This window comes from Epinephelus fuscoguttatus, linkage group LG19 (genome assembly GCF_011397635.1).
Source record: "Epinephelus fuscoguttatus linkage group LG19, E.fuscoguttatus.final_Chr_v1".
Taxonomy (NCBI): domain Eukaryota; kingdom Metazoa; phylum Chordata; class Actinopteri; order Perciformes; family Serranidae; genus Epinephelus; species Epinephelus fuscoguttatus.
The window spans coordinates 19,756,966-19,780,726 of record NC_064770.1 but is presented as its reverse complement, the minus strand read 5'-3'; the positions used below and the strand labels follow the sequence as shown (position 1 = coordinate 19,780,726).

General features: G+C 42.0%; 1 protein-coding gene across 3 annotated transcripts; it reads right to left on the bottom strand.

The window, feature by feature from the left end:
* Positions 1-1,465: 1,465 nt before the first annotated feature.
* Positions 1,466-23,713, bottom strand: prkacaa (protein kinase, cAMP-dependent, catalytic, alpha, genome duplicate a). Of its 3 annotated transcripts, none has more exons than XM_049561851.1 (10): positions 22,907-23,713; positions 12,531-12,592; positions 11,860-11,988; positions 10,308-10,406; positions 10,120-10,202; positions 9,911-10,037; positions 9,703-9,798; positions 9,370-9,492; positions 5,668-5,832; positions 1,466-4,575 (listed from the first exon to the last, which is right to left on the bottom strand). In XM_049561851.1, the coding sequence occupies exons 1-10, from the start codon at positions 22,950-22,952 to the stop codon at positions 4,450-4,452; spliced, it is 1,056 nt and encodes a 351-aa protein (XP_049417808.1). In that variant the 5' UTR covers positions 22,953-23,713; the 3' UTR covers positions 1,466-4,449. The 3 variants fall into 3 exon arrangements, with proteins under 3 accessions (XP_049417808.1, XP_049417807.1, XP_049417810.1); XM_049561850.1 differs by lacking the exon at positions 22,907-23,713 and adding an exon at positions 20,803-21,089; XM_049561853.1 differs by lacking the exon at positions 22,907-23,713 and adding an exon at positions 16,872-17,248.
* Between the last annotated feature and the right edge of the window lie 48 nt (positions 23,714-23,761).

The window sequence follows — 23,761 nt, the reverse complement described above, 5'->3', positions numbered from 1 at the left end:
GGCCATTTGTGACGCCAATTTTTGGTGTAGTTAGTGAAGCTTGTTCACAAGTTGTGCATCTGTAGCTTCACAAGATCAGTTTAAGTAACCAAAGGCGTAGCTGAGAATTTTGACCCCCACGTGTTGCCCTACCAAGAGATCAAGACAGAATTAAGTTGACAATTAAAGTCGGTAAATAATTCTAAATATATTTTTAAAAAAATAAAATAAAAATGAATGCAGGATGTACATGTACATTGTGCACATATTTTTTTATTTAAAAAAAAAAAAAAAAAAAAAAATATATATATATATATATATATATATATATAATGTATGTATGTATGTATGTATGTATAGTATTTATTATATCGTATTTTTGTACACAGATTTTTTTTGTGTGCGTTGTATACAATGGACCTCTCTGTCCTCAGTCATTATTATTATTATCATCATCATTATAATACTGCTTTATTAAATCCAATAAAAATGATATATTTTTATATATATTTTATAGATTTTTATTTTTATTTATTTTCTATATGTATATATTTTTTAATTATTTTCATTTTTATTTATTTATTTTGTTTTTTTTTTAAATTATTTTTATTTATTTATTTTTTGGAATTAAAAATGGAATCATCCCTTTCCCATCCTTAATTTTTACATATTTTTATCCCAGTGTATTGTTTTTTAATACAGTCACTATAATATACAGCTATTCTGTCTGTAAATCATTGTTTTCTGATGCTGCAAATGAAAAACAAGCAGGTCTCTATTGTCAGTTTTAATCTGATAAGAAATTAACAAAATGGCTTCTACTGATAAATCACCATCTCTTAATTGTGTTTGTAAACATACCTGTGATTTATGTAGTCAAAAAATCACTGTGGGCTTTATATATCTTAAAACTGTACATCTAGATTGTATTACATTTAGATTAATTTACTAATTTTGTTGTCATTACAACGTGTCCCATGGTCATCCAATTATAAGTTACTTTTCATTCTTTAATGGCTTTATAAATGATGAGGTCTTTGTCTTCATCTTAATTGCTTTCCAACCATCTGGAAGACTCTCTGGGCCCCTCAACATGCAACTGATGCAGATAGATGCAGTCCTAAAAAAAGAGAGCACTCACTGAGGGTGGGAATATATCTGGAGAGAGGGTTTGCTGAAAGCCGGCTGGTAATTGATCCTGTACCGTGACGGGATGTACACAACAACACTGCATTATTCAATCGCACCTGCCAGCCTCTTGAAACATTCACAATAATAGACAGGACAGTTAAAATACAGCATCTGCCTCCTCGCCTACCAACAAGTATGTTCCTCTGATCCGACCCATGAGAGTAACCCGAGTATGGAAATACCTTCTTTGAGATTTGCATGTCATAAAATAAACATTATTTTCTAAACATGACAAGCCTAATTCAATGTGACAATGTGCATGGTGAAGAGAGAGCTTACATATAACCCAGACATATTAGTCTTAACAAGTAAAAGTTTATTGGAATGATACATTTTGCAAAATATTACTTTATGTATATATTTTTTTAACATACTCATTGTGTTCTAAGGGTATCTGTCAAGTTCTCCAGAGGGTAAGATAGTTAAGACTGTCAAAGGCAAGGATATACAGTATTGTTTCCCAAAAGGTACAATAGACTACACAATCACTGTACCCAGGTCATGAGGAAAAGATTAATGTTTTGTTCTTTCTTTTTTTTTCTTTCTTTTTTTTTTTGAAAATACAATTAGAAAATATGAACGCAAAACATCTCGGATGTAAAAAGTGTTATGTCTGAATAAAGAGTGTGTGGAAACTTGATGAGAGTAGAAGGCAAACACAGGAGAGAAACTCAAAACTAGCACAGAGCGGTCGATAATGTTCAGCCGAAAGAAGAGAATTTAAAGACGACTGACAAGGAGTTGTGTATGGGGGGAATAAAGCCAAGTGGTGGCCTCAGTGTCTGAAGTGGATCAAGCGGTGTTGCCTTCCACCCACCAACTCTGATTTAGCAATTTGTCAGAATGTAAAGATCAAAGATATTACATGTGCTCTCGTCAAAACAGAACATAGTGCCTTAAAAGTTTCAAATAATTAGCACAAATCAATTAAATAGGAGATTTCAAAGGGTGTGGCATGTGCTTCAGTATTCATAAAAGACTGGACAAGTTGGTCGGTTCAACGTGATGCTCGAACATATCAAAGGTTAAAGAGCGATGGCTCCAGAAACAATGATTTCTCAAACATGTCTTGGGTCCAGGAGATGTCCTGCCGTCGGGTTGCTCTAACACATGCAAGAAAAACCCAAGCTCGCCAGAGAAACATGTATTATAAAAAATACACATCATGTTTCCAAACATCACTGAAACATCTCCATCAGACAATTCAAGACATTCAAAAAGGTATCCTGTGTTTGATCTCAGTTACATTAAGAGACAGCCAAAAAAGAATTACTCAAGCCTACTGAAATCATTTAGAGTCGAAAAACATTCTCAAAAATGTCATGTTACAAGACTTTATGACAAATCGATGCACATCTAACAATTCACAGAAGCGTTTTTTTTTTTTTCAGTGAGATGGACAAAGTCTAGCACCTAGGGCCTATGGAGAGGGGCGGGGGAGGGGATGGGGAAGCAAACATCCTTCATCAAACCAAGTGTTCAGTCAACAAACCAGCAATAAGATTCGGTCTGCGATTGTCTTGCATCCACAGAAATAAACTTGGCAAAAGGGGACAGCTTTAGGATCGCTTCCTTAGTTTAATTTGTTACATAGAAAGCTGGAAAACGGAAACAAAAAACACTCCAATCTCAACAGTCCCAAAAAATCTGGTTGGACTGCAAATCTATCTGAAGGTGTTACATGTACAGTATATACAAGAGAAAGGGGAAAGAAAAAAAAACAATTATCAAGGTGAGAAGCACAAAGTTCAGTGACAATTATCATCAAACCTTTTGCCCTAAAACTGAATAACGAACAAAGCCCAAGTGAACTCTCTGACACGCCGAACTGGGTCTTGTTCCGTCTTCAAAATAGAGCAGCTGAGAGTCCGTTTTAATAGTTATAAGCATGTTATCCACGATCTCAGGTACCTCAGCACAAATAAAGCATAATATGCTCCGCCGTCTTTCTTTAAAAGTGATATTGTACAAAAATAACATGCACATTTTGTTTTGCTACTTTTTTTGCGTATTAAAATCCACCACCATCATAGTTACATACAGAAAAACTTTGCAATGTTCTCAATTTGCAAATTTGGCAGAATTTATATTCGTTTATTTATGAAATCTTAATTTCACAGCTATGAGACAATGTTGAAAAAGATGGATAATTCATGTTCTCTATCACACATACATATATATATGTATATATGTGTGTGTGTGTGTATATATATATATATATATATATGCATGTCTGTGTATAAATGTACTATGAATTAAATAAACAATAGTCAGGAGTGTGACCACAATGTTAGTTGCTGCTAAATCACAGCTTTTTAACCCACCCTTGAGCACTAAATAACACACAAGCACAGAGATTGACATAAAAGGACAAAATGATCACCAATAGGAATCTTAAAATGCTCTAATAAATTCAGCTAAGAGAAAGACAGACTTAAATGCAAACCTCATGTTCACCATTTCTCACAGGTCCCCAAAAGGAGTAAGACCTAGATGAAGTTTACTGTGATAAATCATTTGCACTCCGATCAAAGAGGTCACCGCTGCTTCAGCTGCAAGCAGTGAGTACATCATCTACCCAATAATCATGCCACATTGAGCAGACAAAGGCAGGTGCAGAGGGGGTTTTCTTTTTTTTCAAGCTTTAAACCAAACGGGCACGAGGGCTGACGCCACCATAGCCAAAGCTCTGCACCAATGCTTTCGACACAGTTTTCCAACCAGTTGGCATAATGATAGGCACATCTGTTGGAATTGGTATTGCTTGGACAGATTCAGGATGGAGAGATGGAGGAAGGGAGGGGCGAGGGGGGGACCAGGGTGACAAGATACAACAATCACTCTTTGAGAAGCCTTTAGAGAGAGCCCGTTCGGAGAAAAAAAAAGGAGCCTAGCAGATTCAGTACCTTAACAGAAAATCAATGCCTCAACCTGCAAAGACTGAAAACGTGTCATTACACCATCAGAAAGATACAAGTATAGCTGGACAGCCATAACCTATGCCTGTTCTCCTTGAGCCCCTGTCACAAACACAAGAGGGATAAATAAAATGAATAGGTAACAGTTGAGAAACAATCAGAAAAGGCAACACTGCTGGTTCGGTTGGATCTTTCTTGACTTGCCTACCTTTCCACTGGGGGGGAGGGGAGGGGGTTTACATTGTTGTCGTCATTACAAATAAGCAAGTTAGCAGTCCACCCTAGCGCTTCCTTCCTTCCGACCCCCTTTTTACGTCCTAAATCTCTCTCTTTTTCTCTCTCCGCTACTTGTGGTTGGGATCTAGAACTCAGCAAACTCCTTTGCACACTTCTCTGTGAAGGAGACTCTGATTTCCTCTTCCTCGTAGTCGTCGAAGTTGCTCGTGTCGCCGGGGCCTTTGCACTTAGGAATAAAGGGAGCTTCCACCTGCAACAGACGGGACATTCAGATCGTCAGAGTGATGTGGCGTGGTCCGGCAGAGAGCGGCAAAGCCACGTCAGGGACCATAAACTACTGTATGACATTGGAATAGGTCCCAGGAGATAAAGAGACAATTAAGGACAGATTTAATTCCATTTATAGTTGTATATTGTAACTTTAACTGATTATAATGGGAGTATAAGGCGTTCTGCAATCAAGCACTCATGCTTGAATGCTTGGAAGAAACACTGCAGAACTAATTTTGTGATCATGTGTTGCTTTCCCTGAAGCCAACTCATCTATTTCTTATTCAGCTGGTGGTTTCATAGATTTACCAGAATTATATATATATATATATATATATATATATATATATATATATATATATATATATATATGAACTTGCTGGATTTATTTGCATCATGTGGAGGCAGAGAAACTAGAACACCAAAACCCAAGTCTTTTTCTGTTAAAATAAATCAAGACGAAACAAATTAAATGTGTGTTTTAAATCACATGTTCTCACAGTGTTTATTCTGTGCATTGTGTGTGTCTGTGCTGTTATCAACATTTAACCTTTGTTTGCACACTGTCAGCACTCATTACATGCCTGACTGCCCTGGTGGAGGGGGATCCCTCTCCGTGCTGTTTTTTTCCCCAGCTTTGCCTAATGAGTCCAAGGTTAGGAAGGGGTCGTTTTAACGTTCCTTTTATAGAACGGTTGTGAGGCCCTCTGACAACTTTACGTGGACCAAAAAACGTGGCACTGTTTGTACACATGTTGTAATATCACAAAGAGAAGGAAGTTTGTTGTAGTGTCCCTCTGAATCCACCAAAACACACAGGAACACATGTTTTGTGTGTTCAAGACATTTTCCCATTAGTCTCCACTGTAATATCATCTGTGCAGAGGAAGCACAGATGGCGTGAAATTACCCGTAGCCACAGATGTAGACTAAAGACATTTCAACTGACCGTTGGCACATTAAAGCCCTTTTTCTTTTGTCAGCAACACTTTATTTCAGCTCTTCTGATCTCAAAATGGGAAGCAGGCTCCATTTGTACACGTTACTGCTGTTTAAGGGCTTGCCCTCTCACCTTCCTCTGGTAGATGGCGATCCAGTCGGTGGTGGCAAACCACTTGTGGCCCTTGATATCGTTGACTCCGTTCCTGAGATTGCCAAAGCGCTTGGTCAGGTCCACCTGCAGCAAATTTCTCAACAGATCCTTCAGGTCTGAGCTAAAGTGGGAGGGAAAGCGAACCTGCAAAACAGCGAGAGCAGAGTGTGAAGCCCAGCGTTTTATACCTCATGCTTTTATTTCGTGGTCTGCAGCTGTACATGTACGTTTGTGTTAGCCTATGACTGGTCTGAAATGGCACTGTGTCCACTAATTGTGACATGTGCTTGTTTGCACTTTCCACTCTCCTGTGACCCCTCCGATGCATTATCCATTTTTCTCCACAGGGTCGCTCACCACCAGCAGCTTTTGCTTTTCTCACCAATGTTGAGTTACTGAACTACCTTCCATGAAAGCCAGAGATATCAGCCATTTGGGAGATGCTTAAACTGGCTTGCTTAAAGTTGACTATGACGCCATGTTCAAAGTCACTGAGGGCACTTATTGTTTAGTTCCAATTCTCTGGTGACCATTAACGGCGTTTTTCCATACACATGTTATGGCTTGACTTGAGTCCGTTTGGCCAAGCAGCAACCCCTGGGGCTGAAAAGTGAAGCCAACACGAAAGTGCAGTTCTTGAGTGGCCACTTGAGACTAACTCCAGAATCCAGTCAGTCCCCATAGACCTCCATGTTAGAATGCCCTTTACACTTTACAGCAGAAATAAACATGTTTACAGCCTGGTACAAAAACAATTTTGGTCTTTATAGCTAATTTCCTCCTTCATGACAGCTGTACAGGGGTGAATTTGGTTGCAACTTGTTGAGGCTTAAATTTACGCATCATTAGGGCGGCGGCTTTGAGTGACAGGCTGCCTGCTGATAGTGTCCTTGGCTTCTAACTCAGATCCACCCCTCACTCCTCCACAGCACCAGCCTCTTGTCCAAACATGGTCACGCCTGGCTCCAAAGCAACCAAGATGCCAAACTTGAGGCTTCAAAACGGGAGTCCACAAACCAGTGGGTGATGTCATGGTAGATACGTCCATTATTTTTTACAATATATGGGTTTGACTTGACGCGTCAAACCAGTTCGGCACAGATTTGCATCTCCTTTACAACAGAGCTACCCACTTGAAGGTGTGTCTTTAACACACAGCTAAAGGAACCCGTTATTTTGTTGTGAGTGTTTTTCCATCGCACCGTATGGTTGGAGGAAAGCGGTTTGCAGGGTGGAGCCTGTTGTCTGCAACATCTCACTTTGACTGTTTCTGCTTGGACTCTCCCTCCCTGCTGTTTTAGTAGACTTATTTTCATAGAACAATCACCACTAATAACATTAATTTGTCATTTTAAAGTTTTCACTGTAAAGCAGCAAAATAAGGAAATGTTGGGTTTTCATCAGGAGTAACTGAACACGACTCCTATACAACTGAGTGAACATGAAACGGTAAAATAAAGCAGATATGTGACAGCACAAACAGGACCGAAACTAAGAGATTCAGTTAGAGGCTACAAAGGTACCGAGAGCTGACCACACAGAGACTTTCAAAAACATCCTTCTCTCTGATCTCCTGCACAGATATGAGTCGAGTCTTGCAGCACAAGCTTGTTTGTGGTAGAAAAGAGGGGTCATCAGGAGCTGGCTGTGGTTGGTGAGACGTCACCACAACCTGCTGTCTGCTTGATAAACACTTTTCATTGTAGTCACATGACAAATTACTTGCTGGAACGTACAATCTGAATGACACTGGTGTTTGTACCTGATAAACTGACAAATCTGTGACTATATGCTCATGTACATGTGCTGTGAAATCACCAGGACACATGCTACAAGTTTGACATTATTTATATGCCAGTGTACCCCCAAGACAAACACTTAGGTACTCTGTACATTAAAACAAGCTAAAAGCAACATTTAAGATTAAAATATCTTTATATCAAAGTCAGAGAAAATAAATAATGTTAAGTGCAAGAGGTATGAAAAAAAAGTGAGGTATTCTAATGTTATGTCCCATAAATTAAAGATTATATAATGCACACAAAATTTCACCAGGGACTGTATTTCAATGCAGGGGGGAGGGAAACTGATGACTTGAAAGCAGTAAATTGTTTTTTTCTCTTATACTGATGATGCAATGGTGCCAAGAGTGCCAAGAGGAAGAGGCAAATTAAGATCAGGCACTTCACTCACTGATGCCAAGAATTTAGGGCTTTTGAGAATGTTATTTACCTAAAAAAATCTGGTTTCTTAAAGAGAAACGTCCTAATACAGGAAGTAAAAGTCCCATTGTTAGACCATTATTCTTAAAGGGACAGTTCACCCCTAAATCAAAAATTTACAGTGTTGGAGATATTGCCCATAGAGATGTCTGCCTTATTTTGAATATAATGAAACTAGATAGCACTTGACTCATGGTGCTCAAAGTGCCAAAAAATCCATGTGAGACACTCAAGAGCAATGTCTCTTTCCAGAAATCATGACCTGGTTACTCAAGATAATCCACAGACCTTGTTATGAGCAGTTTCATGTGGGAACTGTTTTCCTGCTACTGAACTACGCCCTATCACCACGCAGAAGGAAGTGTGCGTCTACTGCTAGCTCACCTAGCACCACTGACCTAGAGAACATTACAGGAGGACGCATTAATGTTTACATCTCATGGTGTTGCTAGCACATGCCTCTTGTCCATGAGTAGATGCACACTTCCTTCTGTGCAGTGATACGGTTGGCAGGTGTAGTTCAGTAGAAAGAAATAGTTCATACATGAAACTGCTCACATCAAGGTCTGTGGATTATTTTGTGCAACTGGTCAGATTTCTGGAATGTTTTAGGTGTATTTTTTGGATGCTTTGGGGACCACATGCCGAGTGCCCAAAAGGCCGTACAGATGCCGCATCTTTAACCGCCTGGAAAATGCAAGGTCAGGTTCTGGGCGCTACTTTCGCGCCTTTTTTGAGCCAGCTATCAAGAGCATAGCGACACCTTACGTCTGAGGTTGCTAAGCACCAACATGATCAACTTTTCCACATTTACACAGACTGATATTTACAGGAGACAGGAAAGATATCTTTCAGCTGTGATTGGTGGTTCCTCGTCACATGACATGCCATGCGCGCCACTGGGTTCGAAAATTGAACTCTGTTTATTTCGGGGCGCGGCTGTCGCACCCTGAAAAATAGTCACGCTGGTGTCACTCTGGCGTTTGAGCGCGTCTACATTGAAAACAATGAATTTGAGGGCACAAAAACGCTGCATGTGTACGGCCCCTGTTTCATTTATATTGAGAGAAGGCTGATCTCTCCAACATCAACTCACACCAAGACAATTTAGACTGATAAATGGCACTAGCGGTAAGAGAGAAAATATGCATTTTGATTTTGGGTTGAACTGTTCCTTTAACTTCTAGTCTTTACACTTGCTGCAGAAGTTTTACAAAACCATCACAATCCTTTCTGTGTAATTAAGAGTGATGTACTATAACAATGCCAACACTTAGAAACAATTTCACACTTGAGGAAAAAAGTACTCTTATGAATTATGGAATTTCAAAATACATTTTAGTTTGCAAAGCACCACCTCCTTTTTAAGAACTGGGCAGAATTCATCATGTTGTGCTGGGACACTCAAACAACCACAAAAACATTAAACAGATAATTTAGGCAGCTTCTCTAAACTCACCTTCCCTGATACAATCTTCTCATAAATCTGAATAGGCTGGTCGGCAAAGAAGGGGGGGTAACCAGCGGCCATCTCATATATCAGCACTCCCAGAGCCCACCAGTCCACTGCTTTATTGTAACCCTGGAAATCACAAAGGAAATAAAGGGCGTTCAGATGTGTCCTCAAACAAAAACTCCCACACGTTACAGTGTTGACAATAGACAGTGAGCAGTAAATTCTACCACAGTCCTTAAGTTGAGGACATTGAAATGGTGTCCTAAATGAATCCTCATGTTGAGAGCTTCCCTGCCCTCGTGACATAAAGAGCAGTTGGCTGAGCTAAGCACTTGCCTTACTGAGGATGATCTCTGGTGCCAGGTACTCTGGGGTCCCACACAGCGTCCAGGTTCGGCCCTTCACCCTTTTCGCGAATCCAAAATCTGTTACCTGATGAACAGAGTGCACAACTCTGAGCACTGACCACACTTCTGCAAGACCACAGAGGCCAACCAAATATAATCACTGTTGGTGACTAAGAAAACAAACATGCAGTCCGTACCTGTATGTAACCTTGCTGGTCGATGAGCAGGTTCTCCGGCTTAAGATCTCGGTAGATGAGATCCAGCGAGTGAAGGTATTCAAAGGTCAGTACAATCTGGGCTGCGTAGAAGCGGGCGTGTGGTTCACTGCAAAACACATGGGGCACAATATTTACAGCCAACCAGAGGTGCAGGGATATATTTAGGAGTTCCCTAAAAGTCAACTCACCTGAATCTACCGATTCTCCTTAAGTGTGAGAACATTTCGCCGCCAGGTACATACTCCATTATCATATAGAGATTACTGTAGTCCTGTGGAGACATGAGCAAAGTCTTACTTTGACAAGCAAAACACTACAGTACGAAAATGAGGTGGGCATGCCTAAAAGATAACCAGATCAACTGTTTAACGCTTACCTTAAAAGAGTGCTCCAGTCGCACCAGGAAGGGAAAGCTGACGGCTTGAAGGATGCGTTTCTCATTCAGTGTGTGTTCTATCTGCTTCAGCTTCACTACCTGGGAGGGAAAAAGATGGGGGCGAAACAGGATGTCATCAAACATCATCAATATATCATTCAAATTCAGCCCAATATTAATATTTACAATGTACTCATACATTGTATAACCAGGCTTATGTATTGCCACTGCCACTATCAGCATGTGGTTGTGATACATTCTGTCCACTAGAGGGCAATAACAATACACATGTGGAGTTACCAAAAAGGTGATCAACTGCGCAGTGCTTTCAAGATCAGAGCTGCCGCACAGGCACATGGGAGAAGTCATTTTAACCCAAACCGTGATCTTTGTCCTTAACCTTAACCTAGCCCTGAAACCAAACTGCTCCTAACATAGCCTCTTATTGGTTGACAAGTCAGGAACACGGCCTCTGGTTGGTCGACAGACTCAAAGGCATCATGGACAGCTAACAATGGCAGTAATGGTTGTTAACACGGAAAAATGTTAACATTTGAATATCACAGATGGTATTTATGTCATCTTTATCACTATTGATTCATTTTACAAAGTCTTCAAAATGACACTGCAGTTTTAGGATGGATTATAAAGTTTCTGAAAGGGATACGATCGAACAGGAGCCCTTATTAGAGTGACATGATAACTACAGTCAGCTTCTGGGCAAAGCAAACTCAGCCCCTCTCACATGTAGCATTCCAAAGATATTTAATGTTAGTAACGTTGCGTTGTATACGGTCTCCACAACCCCAGAGTTAATTTCTATATTGTCCAGAAAGTCAGATTTCGCACACGCAGCTCAGCTAGAGAAACTCTGCTTACTGTACAGGTTTATACTCCTCTCCTGAAATTCATTCCAAAAGCCCTAACATGTTGTAAAGCCAGGGATTCTTTCAGTCAGCTGGGGACTAGGTTCATGACGCTGTAGGACATTTTAACTTTTTTTTTTTGGCTTTTGCTTTTATTGGACAGGACAGACTTAAGTATGAAAGGAGTAGAGAGAAGGGATGACATGCAGCCAAGGGCCGGGCGCTGGCTGCCTTTGTACATAGATGGGACGCCTACTCTAACCACTAAGCTACTTGGTGCCCCAGACATTTTAACTTTAACAACAAAGTGATCTTTATGCCAGTGAGGCGTCACAGATTAGAGATAACCGGGAAATTACACTGGTTATGACTAACAATTAGGAGAATCAGAAGGTTAAATCAATGTGCAATTTTCCTTCAAACTTCTGACTACAAAGTCTCCGCTTAATGGTCAACTTCAGGCTGTATACTTGTCAGTACATGTGGGTTGTTCTGGACTCTCTGGTTTAAAGTATAGTAAGGAAGGAGCTCGATAAACTCCCATTAAGAGTCTTGGTCCAAGTCTTGGTCTATGTACTCATACAGTTTCTACAAAAGAGACATTATCATCACGTCAGAAACACAACCTGGAGCGTCCACGTCAAGCATTCACATATTCTTGAAAGTCATGTCTAAAGGCACCGTACCTTCTGTTTGTCAAGTATTTTCATGGCAAAATGCTGGCCCGTCTCTTTGTGTTTAACCAGCATGACTCGGCCAAATGAACCAGTGCCTAAGGTCTTCAAACGCTCAAAGTGGTCCAATGCCGCAGTTTGCTGAGGGGTAGAAGAGAGTGTCAGTATAAGGAAATGCTTCATAACAACTTGCCAGCAACATACCATGAACAGCAATACTTCAGTGCAGTGTTTTTCCTAAATAACAAATCCACTAAAGTGTACAATAATGACAATAACACCTATTCATAAAATAATTCCTGCTGTTTTAATGTGAATTGGACATACTGCATCTTATTTGAGTCTACATTAGAGGTGCTCTCAAGCTAAAAATATATATTTATATGTATTTCAAATTAGCCCAGCAGAGGGTGCACTGCCCCTCTAAAATACACAGAACTCAATTTGTTCATGGGCGGGACTTTTTCCATGAGTTCGCCTGAGAGAGTGAATAACCATGTGAAACCACAGGTCAAGTTGATTCAGGATTTATTATAGGATGCTTTATCACACTGAGGTGTCTCAAGAGCCAAAAATAGAAACAACATTATCCAAAGTACAGTAACACTGTACAGTGATAAGAATGGCGGAGTCATAAAACAATGATTACACAGAAAAAGATAAATTCTCTTTCACTCTCTCACCTGTGCTGGATTCTCCCATTTCTTCAGGAAATCTTCTTTGGCTTTGGCAAGAAACTCCTTCACTGTAATTGGGAACAGAGTGCATATTCATTAAAGAGAGTTCATCTGTTTTCATTTGTAGGATTTTGCATAATAATTTCCCTAACCTAATCACCAAGACCCAGAGACGACCACAATACTGTTGTTTTACAATAACCACAGATGCGTCCTGATGCGTCCCCAACAAGGACTAGTCATAGATTAAGGATGTGATGGTTGTTTTGGTGACAGCTAACACTCAATGGACGAAGTGTTACGTGACCGTGCATCATTTTGCCCCATGGAAGGAGATGTGCTGAATGATCATACTTACACAACTGCTAACGTGATTAGCAAGCAGCTAGTGAGTGCAAGGCCCTTTGACCTTTTAGTGTAAGGCACATGATAGGCACATATATGAATGGCTCTGTGTCTCAGCTGTCCACTCTGTAAATTGTTTAAAATACCCATACTGTACTTAAACTAAAATCACATCTGACTGTTTTATTTTTTCTATTTGGAAATTCCATACCAACATCCTCACGTGAGACGACAATTGAGTTAAACAAAAGAGTTCATGCTTTAAGGTTCCTCCATGTCTGTCCGAATCATGTTACCTCTGCTTTGCAAGAGAGCATAATTTGCAAGATCACGCCAGAATCATGACATCATGCAAGAATCCAGGCCTGATTCACTAGATAGCCATTGTATCGTCAAACCTCTACCTGTGGACACATCTCTACCATTGTACGACATATACTGTCATAACACCTAACACTACCAGAGAGTTGAACAAATCACTACAAACTGATTTAAAGAAAGCACAAAAATAAAATACAAAACAGTATTGATTACCTAAGTATTTAGGTGTTACTATACCACACCATTATTACAGGTGTAGAAAACTGCTTTAAGAAGCCACATAACCAAGATGATTAGAGACCACCTTTATAAAATCGAGGTGTGTGACAAGTAATTACAGGTGAAATACACCTGCGTCTGCAAGTTCCAACTGCTGACGAGCTACGATGAATGAAGACCATCCAAACAAGCTCATGGTAAGTTCACTGGAAAGCACAAATCACAGGAGAGGAAAAAACTCCAAGGCACAGAACATGCCTCACAGTACAGCAAGGTCAATTATTTAAAACAAGGACTAAGTATGACACTGCTGTAAATATCTCTTGTGCAGGCTACCCTATAACAGAGTGTGCAAGACAGGTCCCAGTGATGGAGGCCAACATGAGGCCTGTAACTCTGAAGAAGCCACAGAGCTCCACGGCTGAGATTATACACACAACAACAGCTAATCGTGTGTTTCACGAGTCACAGATTTATGGGAGAGTGGCAAACAGAAAGCCACATGCGTGACATCTCAGCTAGTGTTTGGCAGAAGGCATGCGAGTCAGAATCGAAGTCAAACACTGGACATCACCTCATTATCCCCAATATGATTTACAGTGGAGACAGCGGGGATGTGGGGATACTTCTATGCTGCAGGACCAAAAACGGGGTAATATTAATGCAGCAAATACACAGAACTCCTCCTGGAGATGGAAGCTTATTCTACGGCATGACGTCAACCTCAAACATAAAGCCAAACGAACGACCTAAATAACCTGGAGTGGCTGAGCCAGAGTCAATACTTCAGTCCTAGGACATGAGACAGGACTTGAATATTGCTGTTCCATCATGGCGCCCATACACAGGCCAGGCATTAGGAAATATGGAGGAAGGGGGGAAAAATCACTGTGAATATCACTCAAGGAATATAATCCAGTAATCACATTCCCACTTGTATTTTGTATCAACACTGTGTTAGGACCTTATTTTAAAAAGTAGAGGCAGTCACATGTGTGTCCTGGGCCAAATGCCCTCCAATGAATGATTGGTAAAAAAGTAAAATCAAACACACATTGAGTAAATTAAGGCAGAAAATTAAATCACAAGATCAAATCATGAGTGAACAAATCATTTATTCATTCAGTCTTGAGGCCTATATTAATCAATTACTGATCAAATTGTGTGCAGAGCTGAAACAGTGTTAAGAGTATAGTGCTATCAACTCTCAGTTTCCAGTCATATCCAACTTCTGCAATTCCAAGACTGTTCAGGGACCACAGTATGCAGAAATATTTAAATACACCACTTAAAAAATGGCAATGTCCCTTTTTCCCCTCGCCACAATTTAGCATAACTTCGGAACCTAATTTCACCTCTTTCCAACAACATAGCTCAACATGGTTGGTATCAATGGATGCCTTAGGTCCTCTAGTTTAACGATTACTTCTGCGTGTCATACCTGGTGCTTCTTCACATTTTTTGGAGGACATCTCTTCTGTTTCCCTTTCTTGTTCTCTCTGTACCCTGATTTTTCCTGATTTTTGGTGAGACAGTCTGACTTAGCTAGTCAGGCCACAAGCAGACTTTACAACAGTCTGCCTAATGTGAGGCAGACTGTACATTAGCGCTTGTGTGCTCTGTGCATCGCCTGCCTGACCCCTCAGTCAGATGGGCCGCACCATTTCACAACACCTGCAGGGGATGGGAGCATCAGATGGCAACTCAATAAGCATATCTTTATTTATCATGTGAATACATACAGCTTGTATTGTAAGTGATTTGAGTCAGTGAGCAAGTTGCTGTGCTTGATCTCATTAACTGGTCAACCATTGACCTTTTCATGGGCCTCCCCTTGGCCTTGAGCCAGGGTCATCTGTAGCCTTTGACAGCCTCTGATGGCGGGCCTGCCCATACAGCTTGACACAAGCTGAGCATTTCTGCAAAAAGGACATTAGGCGTGCATGTGCTTGTGGCAGCCACACCGCAAAACCAATGCTGCCGCGTTACGGTCAAAGTGCACACTCAGTGACCTCCTGAGATGTTCAAAGTTGACTTTAAGTAGAAAAACACCATTTGGAGTCCTTTTTTTAACACATATGGTCAAAGAAACTCCTGGTCTTAAGTGAGGGGTTCTCCACTTATAAATATTGTGGAATAATGAATAGATCTGTATAATAGTTTGATCTGTGTAACTTGCAGTTTAATGGCTGAAATGCTTTTAAAAGAAACATACACCTGGTCTCTGTGAATATGTTTTATGACTTGGCACTATAACAACACACATGCAACCCTGTGCATTCACACTCATCCTTTCCACTGTGGACCAACAGGCCTGGGCCTTCAGACAGAGTTTGACAGCTTGGCACACACACTGTCATATGCAGTCATTCATTTTTCTTGCTCTTATCTTTATGGGGCTAATCACAATGCTCTGTGGGAACATGTAGATAACCAGTCCTTCCTCATTCCTCCTTACTATCTGTGTACAAGTTTTGAGGGCACTATCTGCCGTGGCAGATGAGGGAGGACAGCTTTTTCTACTGGAGCACGAGATGGTTGAGGCTGTAAGTGTATATCTAGGACATGAGTTTTAATATTACTGTATTTAATTACTATAGTAAATATCAAGCAATAACATGCTTAAAATTCTTTAAAAAAAATAAATAATAGATAGTTGCACTGATATTGAAAAAATACCGTTTATATCAATTTATAAATTACTGAAAAAAGCAGTTACATAACACATTACCATTTCAGGATAATGTGGACTGCCCATCTGCCTTGGTAATCGATACAAAACAAAAGCCAGTGGCACAGTTTAGAAACCATCAGCTGTCAAAAGTGAAAGTGCATACTGTAGTAATGTTATCTCCAACTTTTGGATATTAATATTTAAACTAATGGGCTTTTAAAGCTTTTAAATATGTTCAGAGTAGGAAACAAAGATAAATATTATGCAGATGTTACAAACAAAGAGCAATGACCGACGCAGTGATTTCTCACGAAAACATATGTGCATCTCTCACACACGTACACTTGAAAACCACACAAAGGCTTAATCCTCATCTAGCTAATGTGATTTCCTGCAAATTCTCCAAAGACCGGCAGCTCCAACAATAGGATGGGAGAAAGCCAGCAAGAACGGCAGAGACCAAAGTTCGCATAAACATGTCGAGAGCACTGCTGCTCCCACAGAGAGCACTGGAGGCAGACATTTCCCGTGAACGTTGCTCAACCCCCACTTCCAAAGAGCCACAGATGGGGTTATTACTGTCATAACTTGGAGCTGCAGAGGGAGAAGATGCGGGTGTAGCTGGGAGATAAATGGGCAAATCAACAGCTGTCCTTGAGGAATTCTCTTGATCGCAATAGAGTCCCTTTTTCCATTTAGGAGGCTTAGCTGCCATAACTACCACAATAATTGCAGGTGATCAACTAAGGCTCAACACCTCAACTGTCCTGTAACCCCAAATTCCTTACCATCTGGGATGACTATTGGTACCTCTGGTGCTGCAGCATCTGCCAAGCGCGACCCTGATTCACTTGAGCGCGAGGATGACTCCCTCTTTCCTGCATGCCTTCTGGAGCTCTTCCTGTCACACATTAGCCCTGCTAAGTCTCCCCTGATCTTCTTCCTTGGCCTCTTCCTCACAGTCACTGATTCATGACCTATCCTCCCCCTCTGAGAGCACTGTGGTCAGATCAGCCGCCCCACTCATCCGCAGAAACCGGTAAAGTGTCCTTGCCAGCGGGGTGTCTTCAGTCTTTCCTGTGACTGTCACTTTGCTGGGGACCCAGTTTAGAAAGTAGCATCCACATCCAGTGTGCAGTCACACGTAGCATGGAGACCAGCACTGCTCCCGTTACACTCACACAGATCAATTGGACCCTTGCTTTGGTTTGTATCAATATTTATTCTGTACACAAAGTACTCTCTGCCGTTCCCTCCCATGTCAAACACACACACACACACACACACACACACACACACACACACACACACACACACACAGGCTATATATTGATCTAAACAGGGGCATAATCATGAGGGGGAGGGGCGTAAAACACTAGCTGGTATATTTATCCAACCCAGAGAGGAAGTCCTATGGAAAACTAGGCCTAAGTGAAGACCCTTGAGATGAACTAGACACATCTAGTCTAGAAACTTTCCTTAATTAGCAGAACCAATCAGATGTCACATCTGCTGCAAAATAAAAAAACTCTGAGTTGATCTGAATGTTTTCAAAAACATAAAAGTGTCTCTCTCAGGAGACAGTAGCAAAGCAGGAATGCACAAACCACAGCGAAACTTTTCCTCCCTGTCCAAACGCACCAGAGTCTGTTCAGTGCCAGTGCTGAATCGATCCTCCAAAAAATCAATCCGACATCACTCCCCTGGGCCTCACTGGCCCACTCTGACGCAGGAACAGAGGGGTTATATTAGGGCGAGCTGACCGACATTTAAGCGCAGAGTGCGCCAAATCTGGTCCCAGGCTGCACCAGGCCTTATTCAGATAACATACATCCCCCCTGTAGTGCATCAGAAATCAGTCAGAGGGTAAACTAGGAAGTGTGTAATGGTGAGAAATCAATTGAAGTCATCAGTTCAATACTGGCGGTGGATATTTTACTGCGACTGGTGAGCTAGCAGCTACTCACACTACCACCAATGGGACGTTAGGTTACATCCTACTGTCCGAATTGAACTGGCTTGTTAAATTACTGATCAATTCAGGAGCAGAGGAGCTGACAAACTGCACTGACTGTCACATCACACTTGCATGTTGACTCCATTCAAATGCACACAGAGGACAGGTAATGTGCATGTATTCATCTGTCCCATTGGTTACGTGTATTAAGCCCCAGTGATGCTCAATATCACCATGACCCCTTTGCAGAAAAATCAGACACTGAGGGCACATTCACACCAGGATAGTATGGGGGGTTCGGTTCGATTGGGTGGGGAATGCCAAAAAATTTCACACATTCATTTGGTTGGGTTTACTTCCAGACTGCACTTTTTAAAGTGGACCAAACAGCCATCACGCAGTTGCAACAGCTGCTCGTGTGGGGGCGCTATTGCCCAAAACGACCATTGACCAAGAAGAAAAAAAGCACGAGGAAGAAGAAAACTCGGCTCATTGATTGGCCAGGACCGAAAACGGAAATCCATCCCCTTCAGCCAGCTTGATCACCAAAAAAACACCAAACACCAAAATGCACTGCGCTCTACGTGACTTCCTCTCTTTGGTTCGCTGGATAGTCTGTTTGCATTTCCCACTCTAAGTGAATCCCACAAGCCTCCCAGTTTTCGCTCGTTTGGTCTGCACTGAACTATCCATGGAAGTAGACCAGGGTTCGTTTAAAGTGGACCAAATAGCGCCCGTGTGAATGCATCCTGAGAGTCTAGCTTTGTGTTTTTTTCCCCATATTTTTGCCCGGACTAAGGCACTTCCACACTGCGGGCTTTTGTGCTCTTAATTCTGCTTTAGAGCGGACATGCAATTACCTTGCCTAGTATCACCAAATGTCTTTAAGTGTTGCCAGCTTTATCATCTTTTACTTGACAGAGAGCTCTTACTAAGCTTGAAAATGTTATTTAATTTAAATAGTGTTTTAGGCAAGAAAATAACTATTTAGATTCCCAACATGTGATCACTGACAAAATGGCGCCTATTTGGAAATTTACACAGATGTTTTTGGAGCTGCTGGCTGGCATAACTTTCCGAAAGCATGTGTTTTTGTAATCACTCTCACTGCTGGCATAAAATGTTAACACTGAACACTGATAATGATGATGGTGATCTATAGCCAGTTGCTATAACTAATGTTAAAGCAGGTTTAGCTGATGCTGGTGAGGTACTTGCTATTAATGTTTAGCAACAGGCTAACAGGTGACCTGCAGTTAGCTGTAGGGGGCAGTAACAGCAATGTATAACACTCCTTCTTGAAACTAGGATTTCTATGGCAGAGAAATCAGGAATCTGTACACAACACTGAAAAGTTAGCACCCAGCGATTGATTAAAAACGCCCTCATGTGTGATTTTAGGCCATTTTCATATTTTGTCCTCTCTGTCACTAATGGCTGATGGATGTGGTACTGTTAAACCACTTGACTGCTGCTGTGTAGCGGCTGAATGTTCCCCCAGGGGTCCTTGAGGGAGTTCGATGGGGTTCCCAGAAAAATTGGGAGTATTTCATTTCACTACCTTATTCACTGTTGAGGTGAACCCAATGTGAGTAAGAGTCATGAGAGTGACTATTCTGATCATAGGTTTCACTTCCTCCACAGTTATCTCTTCAGCTTTAGTTGACAACTACAGCATTTTAGTTTCAATCATATCTAACTACCAAGGTCTTTCCAGATAAAGCTCCATGAAAGCCTGTAAATGTGACAGCAGCTTTACAAGACCAACAGACAGAAGGATTACCACTGTGAGAATCCTGTTCCCTTTCTGAACACTGAACTCCAGCCACAGTTTTGCTTTGCCTGCTGCTGGACTCTGCGTCTCAGGAATCGTTCCCTGGCAGCATGTCAGCTTTCCAACTTGCCAGTTCAGTGCTGTAAGCTTATCTGAGGTGGCTGATTGGCATTTCAACAGTAAGGTCCACTGGTAATCAGTGCGGGCTTATAAACAAAGCCCTTTTAACTGGAGACAGGAAATGATGAGCGATCCAAACACAAACCTTCCCCTGTTACACAAACCGGCTGCGTGCGGAGCAGGGGCAGGACATGAACCACACAGTTATTTATAGATAGAGGGAGTTGCACTTTGACAGGGTGCCACCTCATTATATGAGGTTCAATTCAAAACACAAAAGATTCAATACTCCAATCCCTTATGTCATAACTGGCTGGAAGCGTGGTGCTCAGATGTTTCAAGAAGTGTGTGAAGTATGGGATAATATTTCCAAGTTATCAAACACTCATTCAGTCAGGTAGACTCACAGGAGCCCAACCGGTGAAAGACAATGATACGAGAGCTTTTTAACAAAACAAATAAAGTACGTGGCTTTGGAAAGGTTTCCTAATGTACAGCTCAACAGTTTAAGGCTGATAGTGTTATGCTGAGCAGCTTGGCGCCTGACAGACACTTCCACAGTCACTGAGAAATGCCTTCCTTTGAACTGTAACTAGAAAACAATAGGCAACAGAGCGGAGACAAACAACAGGCTGCTCTGTGTGTCTATTTGTACACAGGATCACTCCGCCAATGCCGACAGACACACAACTCACCAGGTCATGATATGAATCTAGTAACAATCATGATTCAGAAAACAACAGCTTGATTATCTGTGTTAAACGCGCAGAATGAGTGCAGCCTCTGACTGGCTAAGCTAGAGACATAGCATAGACAACAGCTCCATCCCTAACCCATGCTCCTGTCCAGCTCCAGAATGAAAACTCACACCAGCAGCGAGCCTCTAGCTCCTCCTGTGGTTGGTAATGTCTGCCTTCTCCACTGCCCGTGTCCACCAGGCAGGGCCCAGCTCGGTGAAACAGCCTTCCCGCCAGCCTGTGAATAACAGACATCATACAAGGCAGGGGGAAGCCAGCTGATATTCAGTGCAGAGTCTCAAAAACTGCAGTATGTCCGGAGGGTTTCACAAGCAGGAAATCCAGAATATGTTACACCAACAGCGTCTTAAGGGCAAAAACTTCACGCTATCGTCATGGCTAACTGTTTAGTTGAAAGAGCAGTAGAAGCGATGACCAACTGCAAAAAACCTGGGCTGGACCTTCCTTGCTCCTTCACTTCCTGCTGCGGTTCACAGTGTCTATCCGCCCTGCTTCCTCCTGTGGGCCAGGAATCAGCTTTGTGTACCAGTGCAGCGGCCCTGCGCTTGTCTTCTCCAGCCTGGAAACTTCAGGGGAAAGAGACCCTGTGCACCGGAACAAGCGCTCAACACCCTCTTTCCATTTTCTGTACAGACCAAAACAGGCTGCCATGTTCCCCTTAATCTATAGCTGCTCTGTGGAAAATTGCACTCCTGGGTGTGGGCTCCAGACCTCTGGTTTTCACCCAACTCTCCGGAGCAGGGTGGACCCTCAGTAATTAGGTTGATAAGGATGTGAAGCATGATATGAACAAGCCTCTTACTAGCACTGCCTTCTCTGTCCCTGTTTCATTTACATTACTTCTTGAGCTTTAAAAACAAACTATAACACTAATACTACACTACTCATACTATAACTATAATACCTGAAGGTCACGGGCTGTGTTGCAGGAGTCGATGGGTTAATGTTACAAAGGGACTAGAGGCCATTCTTCACACATACTCTCTACCAGCAACAAGGAGCTGATACTCATTTTGCAGATACCTGTTCAGACTTTGCACACTTGAGCGTTATTTATAGTGTCATGGATAAAAAACATAAAACAGTGTCCTCCCAAGCCTTCTGCACTACTAGTGATCCTGACATGGAAAATGAAGCCTAAACACTTGGACTGAGGCAAGTGTTTTCTTCATAAACAGGATGACATTTTCCCCTCATATATTAGTTAACCACTAAGGTTCAGACTGTAGGTAACTGTCACTGTGATGTCCAACAAGCTCATCAACAAAATTAAAAGTCGTAGGGAGCAAGAGGGGAGCATCGCTTCCTTACCGCTTTGCACACAAACATGTGCCTCAGTGACACATACAAGTGCCCTTGTTCTAAATGCTGCTCATCACATGATGTTCAAGAGACTCCTCAACTCCCAAGTTTCTGCCTGGAGAGGATCACCCTCATGCATCATATGACCCCTGTCCTGGTGGCTTCTTCCCTCTCTGATAACAACCAACTCCCCTCTACTCACTGTCAAACACAGTCTGTGGGGCTCAATACTCAGGTCCACACTGCATCAATCACATATACACACAAATATGTCTACCTACATTCCTGCTTCAAGTGTTTGCATTCCTTACAATTTCCTTTTTCTAGGAATATTTTGAATACATTTAATTAGGTTATTAAAAAGTGCACAAGAAAACTCCACACCAGAGTTTAGGCTTGCTAGTGGAGCCTTTCATAACCTTATGAGGAGGGAATAAAACTGTCTGAAAGCACGTGAACCACAAAGAAACCTATGACTGTTGTATAAGGCTACTTGTTGTCACCCTCACTGGTTCCTCGGATTATAACCTGGGGCTTTTAATCACGAGCTTTCCCACAGAATCAGTGGAGAGAATGAATAACATCCTCTGCTGTTCTGATGAGATGAACATGGTGTGACACTAACAGCTTGTGTGAGGATGTGATTGGCGATGGGTGTCTTTCATGGTGTTTGATGTAAAGTTCACAACTCAGGAAAGTTTTGCATAATCTGCTCAATCACTTCTCCATATTAGAACAGGCTGTCGAAAGCAATGTAACATGGTGTCACTGTGGAGGTCTCTGGGCCTTGATGCATTACATAGGTGGTTAGTTTTTAGTGCCATTGTGGGAAACATGACAACACAGCAGATTGATTCAACGACAGACGGCATGATAAGCTAGCCGCTGCAGCTATGGGTAAAAGGTACTCACCGCTCTCCATCTCATTGCCCTTCTTTGCGGTGGGCGTGTTGCCCATGATGGCAGGCTGGTGGTGGAGTCCCTGGGCTCGGACTGAGTTTCCTTTACAAGTCGCTGAGGGATGCTACACCGCTAACGCAGTCGCTGGGCTCAATGACGCTGACAGCTAGCTACTAGCTAACAGCTATCATTATTGACTACCGCGTGTAAATGTATTACCCCAATACTTCTCTTGAGTGAGTTCGGAAAAGTCCAACCAAGCAAGTATATCCAAGTCTGCAGCTAACACTAACGCTTTGGGGTTAGCTAGGCTAACACGCTAGCTAGCAGAGATGGTCTGTAGATGTTAGCTTTGCAGTGTTAGCTCGTCAATTTCCAAGCAAGCACTGGCAAATCAAGATGTCACTCGACTGTCGTTTATTTCCAGAGACGGCTTGGTCTATCCACAATCCAGTCCCGACCATTTGACAGATCGTCGAAAGCTGTTTTCCGTCTATCTAGCGAGCAAGCTAGCGTTAGCCTTTAGCGTCTCTCGCAGTCGTATCCTGGCCTGAACTAACCAGGTGCTATCTCTGTGTAGGCAGGCCGTTTCAGTTGAGACCTGGATAACAAAAGTGGTGTCCAGGTTCTTCGTTTTTCCCGTCGTCGGTGGTTTCAAATTAATCTCACTCCATTCGTTTCTAAACCAGGCTTAAAGTGCAACGGTTTCCTGGGACCGACCATCTGATAGTCGATTCCTAAGATCAACAGACCCCTTCCATTAATCTTCAGACCGCAAGGGAAACTCCAGTCATCCATCCACCGGGTCCCGCCTCTAGCTGGCTTTGATTGGCTACACACACAGATACTTGCGCGACAGAAGTTCCA

Bases quoted from the DNA above. Each gene is read 5' to 3' on its own strand.
- prkacaa (XM_049561850.1), bottom strand. From the start codon at position 20,929: ATGATGTCTGTTATTCACAGGCTGGCGGGAAGGCTGTTTCACCGAGCT. The intron at 10,038-10,119 runs GTGAGTTGACTT...TGTGTTTTGCAG, and splicing joins AGGAGAATCGGTAGATTCAG to TGAACCACACGCCCGCTTCT. The intron at 4,576-5,667 runs GTGAGAGGGCAA...CGTCTGTTGCAG, and splicing joins TCGCCATCTACCAGAGGAAG to GTGGAAGCTCCCTTTATTCC.